Source organism: Moschus berezovskii, chromosome 4, assembly GCF_049115385.1.
Source record: "Moschus berezovskii isolate FMDL1 chromosome 4, NW_MosBer_1.0, whole genome shotgun sequence".
Classification (NCBI taxonomy): Eukaryota; Metazoa; Chordata; class Mammalia; order Artiodactyla; family Moschidae; genus Moschus; species Moschus berezovskii.
The window spans coordinates 122,363,024-122,376,748 of record NC_142463.1 but is presented as its reverse complement, the minus strand read 5'-3'; the positions used below and the strand labels follow the sequence as shown (position 1 = coordinate 122,376,748).

Genomic DNA, 13,725 nt, shown 5'->3' with positions numbered 1-13,725 from the left:
CCAGTATTCTTGGGCTTCCCTTGTGGCTCAGTTGGCAAAGCATCCACCTGCAGTGCAGGAGACCTGCGTTCGATCCCTGGGTTGGGAAGAGCCCCTGGAGAAGGGAAAGGCTACCCACTCCAGTATTCTGGCCTGGAGAATTCCAAGAGGGGTTGCAAAGAGTTGGACACGACTGAGCGACTTTCACAGCTTTCTTTATGGTCCAACTCTCACATCCATACATGACTACTGGAAAAACCATAGCTGGGATGGAGGGGATATGCTCAGGTACCCACATCACCTGCATAAAAGGAGGAAATAGCTCTTACCCTTTGAGGATGCTTGGGTCCCAGCTTGGGTCAACATTCTCCTGAAATGAGCTGTGTCTATAGTAACAATTCCCATTCTTGAAGCACCTACCCTGTGCCAGGCACTAAAGAGATTGCTTTGTAAAGCCTTCTCATTTATTTCTGAAAGCATCCTATAAGATAGGGAATATTATTATTGCCATCCTTGTTGGAAACTGAAAACCCGAGAAGCCGAGCTGTGTGCACAGAGCTGTGTGGCGCTTTGGGAGGCACTGTCCAGAGCTACACATAGGTCAATGCCAGCTACACCCGCTGCCTCCCCATGTCACCTCCAGTCGCCACCCGCCTGCCGAGCACAATCCGTCTTACATTACGTTGCCACGCCTCTTCCTCGTTTTTCTCCCCAAATGCTTCATGCTTGTGATATGCAATCCTACGAAGCATCTCATCACTTTTGATTACAGAATCAGTTCGGTTCAGTTCAGTTCAGTCGCTCAGTCGTGTCCAACTCTCCGCGACCCCATGAATCACAGCACGCCAGGCCTCCCTGTCCATCCCCAACTCCCGGAGTTCACTCAAACTCATGTCCACAGAGTCGGTGATGCCATCCAGCCATCTCATTCTCTGTCGTCCCCTTCTCCTCCCGCCCCCAACCTTTCCCAGCATCAGAGTCTTTCCCAGTGAGTCAGGTATACATTATTTTTTATATAAGCCCAGTGACCCAGAGTTAGTCACTCAGTCATGCCCAACTCTTTGCAACCCGTGGACTGCAGCCTGCCAGACTCCTCTGTCCATGGGGTTTTCCAGGTAAGGATACTAGAGTGGTTGCCATTTCCTTCTTTAGGGGATCTTGCTGACCCAGGGATCAAACCTAGGTCTCCTGCACTGCAGGCAGATTCTTTACCAACTGAGCTACCAGGGAAGCTCCCTTTTATATGAGAAGACATAGAAATTAAAAATAAAAGGGAATACCCATAATCTTATCATACTTTTAACATTTTGATTGTCTCCACCCAACAATGTATTTTTTAAATTTTAACTAAGATTCTACCTGTAGTAGCAGAATTCCAAAATAAGAAGAAAAAAACCACATGTCCACTTTCCCTCTTCTTCTGTCCACTATCTGTCTGCTTCAAGGGATGCCATGCCTGGATTGTGCACCCCCCACCACCCATCTCCTATGGCCTCTCCCACCACCTGGGGGGGCCGGGCCCATGGGCAGTGCTCACTGTCAGAAGGAGGGCACTCAGCACCAAGCCAGAAGCCCCAGGACACTTGCACTCCTTTGGCTATCGTATCAGGCCTGTCTCCCTGGTCTCTTGAAGAACCTTCCTCATCTCATCCCCTCTACTGCCCTCTAGAACTCACCTTATTAGCCTGCTTTGCTGCTCTACAGGAAACACTCGGCCCTCTCATTGCAGCAGCGTGAAGGAAGTTCCTGCTCTGGGCTCATCCCTGGAGATGCAGCATCCCCGTCTTTAAGACGCTCAGGTTTGGTGGGGAGACAGTCATGGGGACAGTCAGATGCAGCACACGGAAGTTCACACGCTGTTGGGAGCCCCTCTCAGGAGGTGAATTGTAACTGCAAATTGAGGATGAAAACGAGTCAAGCATTGAAAGAACTGGGAAAAGAGACCTCTGGGCAAAGAGAACAGCAAGTCCCAAGGCCCAGAGGTGGGAAGGTGTCTTGTTCCAGGGTGAAGAAGGCCAGTGTTGTGGAGTGTAAGGAGCCGGGGGAGGCAGTGGAGATGAGGCTGGAGAACTGACAGGGGCAAATAACGCATCGTGGATGTTAAGTGCAAGAGAACCCAACGTAGGAGTTTCCAGAGAAGTGAGGCATGACCGGACTTACATTTCTTAAAAACCACGTTTGTGGCTTGTGGGGGTAAAGCAAGCTTAGATCTGGGGCCCAGCAAGGAAGTCATTGCAGCATCCCAGTGAGAGGAGAAATGATGAGGCACAGGATGGGAGCCACGCACATAAAGAGAAAAGGTGAATTCTGGTCTCCAGCTCATCAGGAGGTGTGGTCTGTCACTTCAGGCTGGCTGTGAGCTCTTTGAGGGTGGATACAGGCCCTCATGTGCCAGGGCCTGGTCAGCTCTGTAAGGGACAAGTTCCTCATTCCCACCCCACAGGCGTGCGTGGGGATGCTCCATGGGGTAAACCTACCCCGGCCTGCAGCTCACTCTCGCTCTGCAGGGGAAGGACTTTGCTCCAAGAAACTCAGAACTGGAGTCAGAGACAAACCATCCTCAGACATGACCCAGAAAACTGGCCACTGATCCAAGACCTCAGGGCTATCAAATAAGACAGCCCAGCAGAGGCCTCTGAGACAGGGGCTTCAAGATGGTAACTGACCTCCAAGTGGTGAAGGGTAAGTGCATACTAAGAAGGTGTCTCCAGTGGTAGAGAAACCCAGTCTAAACAGAACATTAAGGTGTCTGACCAAAGAAGCCTTTCACTTAAACATGGAGTCTTGCCCAACACTGATGACTCTAAAAACACTGGAAATTATCCTTTCTTCTGTGGGGGAAAAAATTCCATCTCTGTGTGCCAGCAAGAAAAGGATGTGGTCAGGAAGGAAGGGGGCAGAGGGGGAGGTGGGAGGGTGGTATTTACAGGCTTCTCAAGAGTCTGACATAAACAGAGCAGAATAAGGAAAAACCTAATTTTAAAACTTACTCTGTAATCATGGTGCAGACCATCTGAGAATCAGTACATGTGCCAGCACCCAGGCTGGGACTGGTGCCTGAGTGAGCCGAGGGGCCATGAACTTCATAACTTCCCTGGGTAACACAGGGTGTTGGCTTCACCCCACCCCCACCCTAGCCCTCTCCCAGCCATGAACACTGTCCCCACCAACTCTTTCCAAAGGGCCGTATCTCCATCCTCTCCCTCTCAACCTCCCCACCTGCCTTGGACTGCTGCTTCCAGAGCCTCTTCTGCAGGGGGTTGTGGGGAGGAAAGATGCTGGGTGCTGCATCTGCCAGAAGTGATGCAAAGCAGGAGGTTTCCTGGGGCATGGACACAGGGCTTTTAACACAATCAGGAGAAGAAAAGCTGCATTTTCAGAAAACCTGGTGTGCTCTTTAAACTTTCCACATTCCTGACTGTAACTCCATAGGTTCAAACCATGACATAAAGAAACAAGGTAGGGGCCTCTTTTCTACCATCTAAATGCAGTAAAGTTTACACAGCTGTCAGACTTCTTTAAGAGCAGGCTTGTCATGGTGGTTAGACCACAGACTCTCAGAACAGGGCCTGTGACATGACCAGGACTGAGACTCAGTGGCAGAACTTGTCCTCTGCCATGCCTAGGTTAACCCTTTAGTTGTTGGACAGAACCAGAGCGCAAGGAAGAACCTGGGTAGCCTGGGAGGGTGCTCTTAGGGAGAAGGGTGTCAGTTTAGTAATTGTTCCAAAATTGTTTAATATATTTTAACAAGGGGTATGCTGATAGCAGTGTGTGCCAGCCATTATCATCCATGACTGTTATTATATTTCAGAGCCTTTGTAGTACTCATTTAATAATAGAGAGTCAGTGTATGGAATTTAGAATAAGATCTTGTGTTCACAAATCAATTCTGCCCAGCACTAGCTGTATGACCTTGAGCAGGTTTCTTATTATTATAACGGAAAGTGGAATGATGTCCACCTCATGCAATCGATGTAAGAGGTAGGTGCAATGCTATTTCCAAGAGTTAAGACTAAGTGGATGTGAATAAAACTCACATACCCAGAGAAAATTCAGAATTGGAGCTGTCCATGGTTCCAGAGGAACCAGAGATCAAATTGCCAACATCCACTGGATTATGGAGAAAGCAAGAGAGTTCCAGAAAAACATCTATTTCTGCTTCATTGACTATGCCAAAGCCTTTGACTGTGTGGATCACAATAAACTGTGGAACATTCTGAAAGAGATGGGAATACCAGATCACCTGACCTGCCTCTTGAGAAACCTGTATGCAGGTCAGGAAGCAACAGTCAGAACTGGACATGGAACAACAGACTGGTTTCAAATAGGAAAAGGAGTACGTCAAGGTTGTATATTGTCACCCTGCTTATTTAACTTATATGCAGAGTACATCATGAGGAACGCTGGGCTGGAAGAAGCACAAGCTGGAATCAAGATTCCCGGGACAAATATCAATAACCTCAGATATGCAGATGACACCACCCTTATGGCAGAAAGTGAAGAGGAACTCAAAAGCCTCTTGATGAACATGAAAGAGGAGAGTGAAAAGGTTGGCTTGAAGCTCAACAGTCAGAAAACTAAGATCATGGCATCTGGTTCCATCACTTCATGGGAAATAGATGGGGAAACAGTGGGAACAGTGTCAGACTTAATTTTGGGGGGCTCCAAAATCACTGTGGATGCTGATTGCAGCCATGAAATTAAAAGACGCTTACAACTTGGAAGGAAAGTTATGACCAACCTAGATAGCATATTAAAAAGCAGAGACATTACTTTGCCAACAAAGGTCTGTCTAGTCAAGGCTATGGTTTTTCCCGTGGTCATGTATGGATGTGACAGTTGGACTGTGAAGAAGGCTGATCACTGAAGAATTGATGCTTTTGAACTGTAGTGCTGGAGAAGACTCTTGATAGTCCTTTGGACTGCAAGGAGATCCAACCAGTCCATTCTAAAGGAGATCAGGCCTGGGTTTTCATTGGAAGGACTGATGCTAAAGCTGAAACTCCAATACTCATGCGACGAGTTGACTCACTGGAAAAGACTCTGATGCTGGGAGGGATTGGGGGCAGGAGGAGAAGGGGACAACAGAGAATGATGTGGCTGGATGGCATCACCGACTCGATGGACATGAGTTTGAGTGAACTCCGGGAGTTGGTGATGGACAGGGAGGTCTAGCCTGCTGTGATTCATGGGGTCGCAGAGAGTTGAACACGACTGAGCGGCTGAACTGACTGACTGACTGACCGATGGTTCCAGAGTTGTGGCTAGAGATTCCCCCACCTCTCGTCATTGTTATTCAGTCACTCGGTCTTGTCCGACTCTTTGCGACCCCATGGACTGCAGCACACCAGTCCATCTCCTGGAGTTTGCTCAAACTCATGTCCATTGATTCGATGATGCCATCCAACCATCTCGTTCTCTGTCAACCCCTTCTCCTCCTACCTTCAATCTTTCCCAGCATCACAATCTTTTCCAGTGAGTCCCACCTCTTACCCACCCTTAATATTTTCATGGTCCATGAGAAGCATGAAGACCCACATACCATATTTTTTAATATTAATTTTAAGTCAAACTAACAATGCTAAATGTAAAAGTCATACTAACAAAATGCTAAGTTCTATCCTCTGACCTTAAAAGATGTATCTTTATAGCAACCTGGAGAGCCAGGTTCAGGTTTAGAATTCTTAGGTTTGCAAAGTTCTGTACCAGATATAGCCACATAGGTGTACCCAACCCTCAGGACCTAGTTCCATGGCTCTTCCTTTCCCTTGCTCTGCATCACATCAAGATATGGATCATCATACAGAGGCATATGGACATTTAACATATATATGTCCAAACTCCATGAGTACAAACACCTTAGATCCAGGGGTACACACACAAGTGGAGTGGACTACCCTTAGGAAAATAGACCAGGGAAAAAGCCTATATAGACCCTGAAGGCAAGTTTGGGGGCATCTGAGCTGAATCTCAGATACCCAGAGGGGGGTTCTGAAGGAGGGGCCCCGGTTATATGTGGGCATGCCCTCTTGGCCCCACAGACTCCCTGCCCACCGTGTAAGGGCACGGCAAGGAGGTACTAGAGTGGGTCTCTTTAAAATGTAGGGTCAGGCAGGGGCTCTTCTTACCTAGGCTTGGTGGGTAAAAACATCAGACGCTCAGAGCCTTCCCTGGCAGCTATACAGGCTTGAAACCATCCATCCTCTCGTGTGCGGTTCTCTGATTACCATTCCAGTCTCCATCAGAGGCTGTTAGTATCAACAGTGCCATGCACACCTGCCCACTCCGTGCCTTCGAGAGTGCTGCTGCCCCTGCCCGCATCCACTTGGTGACCACAGGGCTTCCATGAGAGCAAAGCGAGGCTCCTTCAGAGAGGTTGCTCTGGCCCTCATGGACACTGGGAAAACTGGCTGGGTCTGGGTGGAGGCCTGTACTTAAACCCAGGGACTGCTTATTTGAATGAAATGCTTCCCATCAGCTTGTTTGAGATTTGCCTCTTTATTCTAGAAACAGGATTCAGAAAGCATGAAGGTTGCAGTAATCGATGTTTTCATTATTAGCTCCATTGGCGAGTCCATTAGCTGTGAGCTTCGGGTCAATGGCTGATTATCTAAAGCAAAAACACTGTTTATCACAGTGAGAGAAGGGTTGTTGGAGAAGGAGGGGAATGAGATGATAAGAATTAATATTGACCTAGTGTGTTACAGTTTAAAAAGCAGGTGTTCACATATCATGTCACTTCATCTGATCCTTGGAATAGCCCTGAGATTAAGGAGGTGGGCTTGTTTTTCTTCCCATTTTACACATGAGCAGCCTGAGGCTGACCTGCTAAGGTCGGCCAGCTGCCGCCTTGGGACTGACATCCAAGAGTCCTGAGGGCAGTCTCGGTGCTTCCTCCATCCACCACACCAAAGACTTCAAGGAAGGAAAGGTGAGATATAAAACTCAAAGGAGCCGTTCCCACAAGTGTGATGCAGTAGAAAAGGCAGAATTTGAGGTCAAGAAGATTTGGCTTTAAATCCTGGCACCACCCCTTCCCATCTATATGACTTTGCATAGTTCTCTTTTCCTTATTCATGCTCAGTCGCTGAGTCATGCCCAGCACTTTTGTGACTGCGTGGACTGTAACCCACTGGGCTCCTCTGTCCGTGGGATTTTCCAGGCAAGACTACTGAAGTGGGTTGCCATTTCCTCCTCCTTTCCTCATGTATGAACACCGCATAATAGCCCCTGCCTCTTAAAGTCACTGCCAAGTGCTTGCACATGCAAGGGTTCTGTTGTTGTTTGTTTCCTTTCCTCTCTAACCCTGTCCCATCTCTCTTCCTTGTGCTGTGCTTAGCCACTTCAGTCATGTCTGACTCTTTGCAATCCCATGGACTGTAGCCCACCAGGCTCCTCTGTCCATGGGATTCTCCAGGAAAGAATACTGGAGTGGGTTGCTGTGCCCTTCTCCAGGGATAAGTAAGTTATATAATACGTTGTTGTTGTTCAGTCGCTAAGTCATGTCCGGCTCTTTGAAATCCCATGGACTGCACCATGCCAGGCTTCCCTGTCCTTCCCTACCTCCCGGAGCTTGCTCAAACTCATGTCCATTGATTCAATGGCACCATCCAACCATCTTATCCTCTTTCCCCCTTCCTCTCCTGCTTTCAATCCTTCCCAGCATCAGGGTCTTTTCCAATGAGTCAGTTCTTCACTTCAGGTAGCCCAAGTATTGGAGCTTCACCTTCAGCATCAATCCTTCCAGTGAATACACAGGGTTGATTTCCTTTAGTGCTAACTGGTTTGATATCCTTGCAGTCCAAGGGACTCTTAAGAGTCTTCTCCAGCACTACCCTTTGAGAGCATCAGTTCCTCAGCACTCAGCCTTCTTTATGTTCTAACTCTCACATCCATACATGACTACTGGAAAAAACATAGCTTTGACTACATGGAACTTTGTCACAAAAGTGATGTCTCTGCTTTCTAATACACTGTCTAGGTTTGTCATAACTTTTCTTCCAAGGTGCAAGCATCTTTTGATTTCATGGTTGTAGTCGCCATCCATAGTGATTTTTGAGCCCCCAAAAAATAAAGTCTGTCACCATCTTTTCCTCATCTACTTGCCATGAAGCAATGGAACTGGATACCACGATCTTAGTTTTTTTTTTTAATGTTGAGTTTTAAACCAGCCTTTTCACTCTCTTCTTTTACCTTCATCAAGAGTCTCTTTAGTTCCTCTTCACTTTCTGCCATTAGGGCAGTGTCATCTACATATGTGAGGTTATTGATACTTCTCCTGGTTATTTAATTCCAGCTTCTGATCATCTAGACTGGCATTTTGTGTGATGCACCCTGTGTATAAGTTAAATATATGTACTCTGCCTATGTCTAATATACTATATTAGACAGTGCTGTAGAGAAAAATGAAGCAAAGATGGGGGATGGGAGGGCTGGGGCAGGAAGTTTTGATTTCAAATATGGCAATCAGAAAAGATTGCACTGAGATTCAGGAAATCAGGAAAGATTGCCAGGAATGATGGGGGCAAAGAGGCAAGCCTTCCAGATAATTAAAATCTGGGACCTATAAAGACCTGGAGATATCCATGGAAGTGCAGAAGAAAGCTTCCTGGAGGAGGTGGTACATGCAATGATTCTCAAATATTAGGTAGTTACACACAGTAAGACTTTAGGAGAGGAAAGAGCAGTGCTGGCAGAGGGCACAGCATGAGCAAAGGGGCAAAGGTGAGAAACGGCATGGTTTATGGGGACAGGAAGGCCAGACCACAGAGGGCCACAAACGTTCTATTAAGGAACTTGAGTTTTTCCTGTAGGTGATGCCAGTGATGTCCATGTAAAGGAGACTATGAAGGGTTTTAGGCAGAGAAAAGACATAATCATATCTGCATATTTGAACATCAGTGTAGCCTGGAAGATGAATTTAAGAGGGATCAGAGTTAAATGCAGAGAGACCTGGTCTGATCCCTCTTAAATTCATCTTCCAGGTAGTAGACCAGATAAGAGATGCTGAGGGCTTGGATTAAACGAGGACAGTGAAAGTTTGATGGAGAAAGGGAGATAAAGTCAAGCATCACTTATGTGGAAAAATTCACAATATGCAGTAACACAGTAGATGTGGCAGTCTAGGACAGGGCAGAGGAAGAGCCAACAATGATCGCACTTGTGACCTGAAAGATGGGATGAGCAGTGGACCAATGCCTGCAGTGGAGACAGGCTGAAAGGACCAAGTTTATGGTGAAGGTCACTCAGTCATGTCCAACTCTTTGTGACCCCCATCGACTGTACTGTCCTTGGAATTCTCCAGGTTGGAATACTGGAGTGGGTAGCCTAGCCCTTCTCCAGCAGATCTTCCCAACCCAAGAATTGAACAGGGGTCTCCTGCATTGCAGGCAGATATTTTACCAACTGAGCTATCAGGGAAGCCCAAGTTTATGATGGATGTGGTGGATTTAGTTTGGGTAATGTGGAATTAGAAGTGATTCTGGCATCTCATTCAAAGTAGTTGTAATAGAGAATGATTCCAGTGGTGCTATTCTTGGAACTTATCAGGGATCTCTTTGAAAACTATTACAAAAGCTGCATTAACCAGTTATGCATTTTATAGGCATAACTCTTTTTGTAAAAATCCACTACCTCGGAATGCACATAAATATCTATTTTTCATAAAAGAAATAAAAATGATATGATACTTTTCAAAAAGAAACCTACTCCCAATCACTAGGCTTAAGTCATAATGAGTTTTGGCTGCTTCCAAAATCAAACTGTTCCTTAACCATTGTCCTGTGGAACCATTGTCCTTAACCATAGTCCTGTGGAACCTGGGGCTGTGAAAGAGACCATGCCTCAGACCTGAGGGAGTTCCAACAGAGCAGTGGGCAAAGTCACAGCAATGGGTGGAACGAACAAGTGTGTAGCCTCCCAAGGTCACCACATTCACTGGCTACATTTTCCAGATGCCCTTGTTTTGATGTGATGGTTGTTCAGTTGCTAAGTCATGTCTGACTCTTTGTGACCCCATGGACTGCAGCACTCCGGACTTCCTTGTCTTTCACTGTCTCCCGGAATTTGCTCAAGTTCGTGTCCACTCTGATTAAGAAGCCTGTTTCATTTCTCTGTTCCAGAGAATCTTCCAAGACAAGAGTATCTTCCTTCTCTTTCAAGACAGGCACAAGAGTGCAACTTTATTTTATTATCTCTGTTTTCAGAAAATCTGGCCCAAACTAAGCTTTGGACCCAAGTGTCTGCTCACATAATTCTGTGTAGAAAAATAGAGGCAAAGTATGAACTGTAAATACTCTATAGAAAAATATATATAATTGAATGGCAAGATATTCAGCCCAGAAAAGGGCAGCATTATAACAAGCCAAATTCCCTAAACAACATGCCACAGCCGGCCCAGTGTTTAGGACAGTTTTACACTATTGAGAATACTTGTCCTCCGGTCCCACAGAGGAAACCAGAGGCCAGCAGAGCCTGGTCACTGTAACCAAAGTGAAGAGCGGGATGGAGCAGTACAGAAATGAGTGCCTTGTGACTGAATAACCGTAGCGATCCTTTGACTTGGGACACAAAGCTCCCGCCAGCATGGTGGTCTCATCAGCCCAGCAAGCAGTTTGGTTCTCACTGGACCTGACCCTTGTATGATTATATTCCACTCAAACAAAACTTATTCCCTTTTGTACAGTAAGGAGCAGCTATAGAATTATCTGGCAGCTACTCCTTGGTCCAGCAACAACTAGCACAGGTAACAAAATGGTAACAAAATCTCCAACTTTCTACATCAAGCCAATTCCTCTTACTTAGTTTCTGCTAACCATTATACACTGCAGTTATCACCAGCAGTTATTAAGGGCATGGAGGCAAGATAAAAAGTTCCTGAAGCTGTGGGCTCACCTCCTCTCCAGGCAACCCAGCCTTCCCTTCCCTTCAGGCTGGGTCTGACTAGCATAGGGAGTGCTGGGGCGGGGGTCAGGGTGGGGGCGGCGGCAGCAGGAGGCAGCAGTCAGTGTCCTTGTATGAAGGATTCAGAGACAGTTCAGTATTAACCTGGCAACACAGCTCCCTTTCAGGCCATTGGCATAAAGTCCTGCAGGGTCTTCTGTCACTTCATAAGAGCAAGAACTTTATATCGAACAAGACTACCTCTTCGCTGATGAGTGGCGCAGTCTCCTTTCTTTCCTTAATTGTTAAATTCTTACACAATATTACTGAGAGTTTTTCTTGGTCCCAGGAAAGGAGGAGGTTGCAAAGCCAGACTCTGCTGACTAAATATCTGCCCCTAGTAAGGTCCAGTCCAGCTTCCCATGGCTGCTCTGGGAGCTGCTAGATCATTGGACTGCCTGAATCCCCTCCACTCTGGCTTCTTCCAGCATCGTGTAAGGACACTTCAGAAGGCATTGTTGCTTAGTGGTCAAAAGCATAGACTTCGGAGTCAGACAACTCCCAGCTCCACACCTTACAACCTGTAGAACTCTTGACATATGCCTTAATATTTTTAAGTGTCCATCCTCTCAAGTATAAATGGAAATAAAAATATATTTATCTCGTGGGATATTTTGAGCATTAACTGAGATAACATAAAAAACTCAGCATAGTGGTTGGAATAGAGTAAGCACTCAATAAGTGTCAGCTATGATGATGATGATGATGATGATGAATATTCCATAGCTTTGGGGAAGAACCATGGGCTAAGAATATGGACATATCTTCCTCCTTCCTTCTGTTCAAAGTTAGAAGCAGCCAGGAGCAGTAACAAAGCGCCCAGGATGGCGTGTTTGCTAAACTAAGCAATTAAACTTACAGGCTGGACTTAAAGGTGGTGGGAGAACAGCAGAGTAGACTATGTGTGCCAGTCTGTGGCACACCTTGCACACTGAGGTGGTTTCCCGAAGGTGACCCTTATCGCCTGTTACAGGTTTCTTCTGTGTGCAGGTTTTCTAAATACTGGATTGGCCAGTGACTAGAATTTAAACATTTTTCTTTGTTGAGTAGAAATTCTACTACTGTGGTTTCATATGAAATCAGTATAACTTTTAACCTTAACTCTCTTTGCCCTCCTTTCCACCTGAAACTTCCTTACAAGTATGTCAAATTTCAACCACCATCTTTTCTTAATAAACAAACCTTACGTAAGCTCAAACATCCTGAGAAAGTATTTTTATTCAGTTGAATACCTCTAGATAGTTCATTACAATCATACTATTGCAGCTAGTTGATGCCTTTTTGGATCTCACAAATGCTTCTTTGAGGTTTTTGCTCTCTGTTGAACTACTTATGGCTTAATTTAATTTGTATTGGTGTTGTATTTTATTTTTGTTCTGTTTTGATTTGTTCTCACTTAATCCTGAAGCAGCACAGCAAAGAAATTTTTTACCTGAATTCCCCCTCTAAACTTCCCATTTTGCCCAAGTTGACTGTTAGTGAATGGTGGGCACCTCTCCAGCTTTTAAAAAAATTCATTCAGCCTCTTCTTTTCTTGTGCATCTCTTCTGCCTTGCCAGGTCAAGCTGGGAACTACCTGACTTGAGGGAAGGGAGAGTAAAAGCCATCAGTGACTCAGATGGGGTGAGCTACCCTTGGTACGGGAACACCACAGAAACTGTGACCCTGGTTGGCCCCACCAACAAGATCTCCAGGTTCTCCGTCAGCATGAATGACAATTTCTACCCCAGTGTGACATGGGCAGTGCCGGTGAGTGACAGCAATGTGCCGCTGCTCACACGGATCAAGCGGGACCAAAGTTTCACTACCTGGCTGGTGGCCATGAACACTACCACAAAAGAGAAGATCGTTCTGCAGACCATCAAGTGGAGGATGAGGGTGGACATTGAGGTGGACCCTCTTCAACTCTTGGGGCAACGGGCCCGGCTGGTGGGCAGGACTCAGCAGGAGCAGCCCCGGATCCTGAGCCGGATGGAACCCATACCCCCCAACGCACTAGTGAAGCCCAATGCCAACGATGCCCAGGTCCTCATGTGGAGGCCCAAGCGGGGGCCACCTCTAGTTGTGATCCCTCCTAAGTAGAAGCAGACTGGCCTGACTGTGTGTGGAGCATATGCCATTGAGACACGCAGTGAGATTGCCAGGGGTGGCAGGAGCCAAACTGAGTTTCTGAGCCAAAGCAGACCTCGTGGTTTGCCAGCCTTTGCAGCCACTTGTGAAGAGTAGAGCTGCTCCTTGGGTGGTAAAACCATAATCCTTAGGAAAAATCCCTTCCTTTTAGGAATAAAGAAAATCACTGCTCTGAAAGACTTGCTGTGATTACCATGCAAGTAGCCATATTTTGGAGCTGACGAGGATGATTCTTTTATCTGAACTATTGACCATTTCTTTCCTGTGAGAGGCAGGGGATGGAAACAAAATTAAACAGTGCCTGTGGGAAATGCTGCTTCCCAACCAATTAGAAGTGAGAGTGAAAACATCCACACCAGGTGTTTGTAAGACATATGTCCCATTGTCTAACTGGAGGGTGCTGGGGAATGGGGCGGAATGAAAGTGAATGGGCAATGGAAAGAAGAGGGGATAACTTTGTTACTGCAAAGTAATACCTGTGCATGTATTAGTTAATCATCAGATCATCAACACACTCACTGAAATGAAAGAAAGGCTAAGAAAACAAGATATGTTGATTCCGTTCCGAGGGAGAGACTCCTAGGAACTGTCCAGGGTGCTGACGGTGGTTCTAGTTGATGATGACTCAGCGTTTCCATCTACTCACGTCTTTCCAAAAACTGTTTATTCAAA

At 46.3% G+C, this 13,725-nt stretch overlaps 1 protein-coding gene across 1 annotated transcript in view; it reads left to right on the top strand.

Annotated features, from left to right (window-relative positions):
• FAM78B (family with sequence similarity 78 member B) overlaps window positions 1–13,480 on the top strand; it is a 101,883-nt gene extending 88,403 nt beyond the window's left edge. Inside the window, exon 2 of the mRNA XM_055401910.2 lies at window positions 12,483–13,480. Within this exon, the coding sequence (XP_055257885.1) occupies window positions 12,483–13,005 (523 nt within the window). The 3' untranslated portion in view covers window positions 13,006–13,480. The remainder of the gene's footprint in view (window positions 1–12,482) is intronic.
• The last annotated feature ends 245 nt before the right edge of the window (window positions 13,481–13,725 follow it).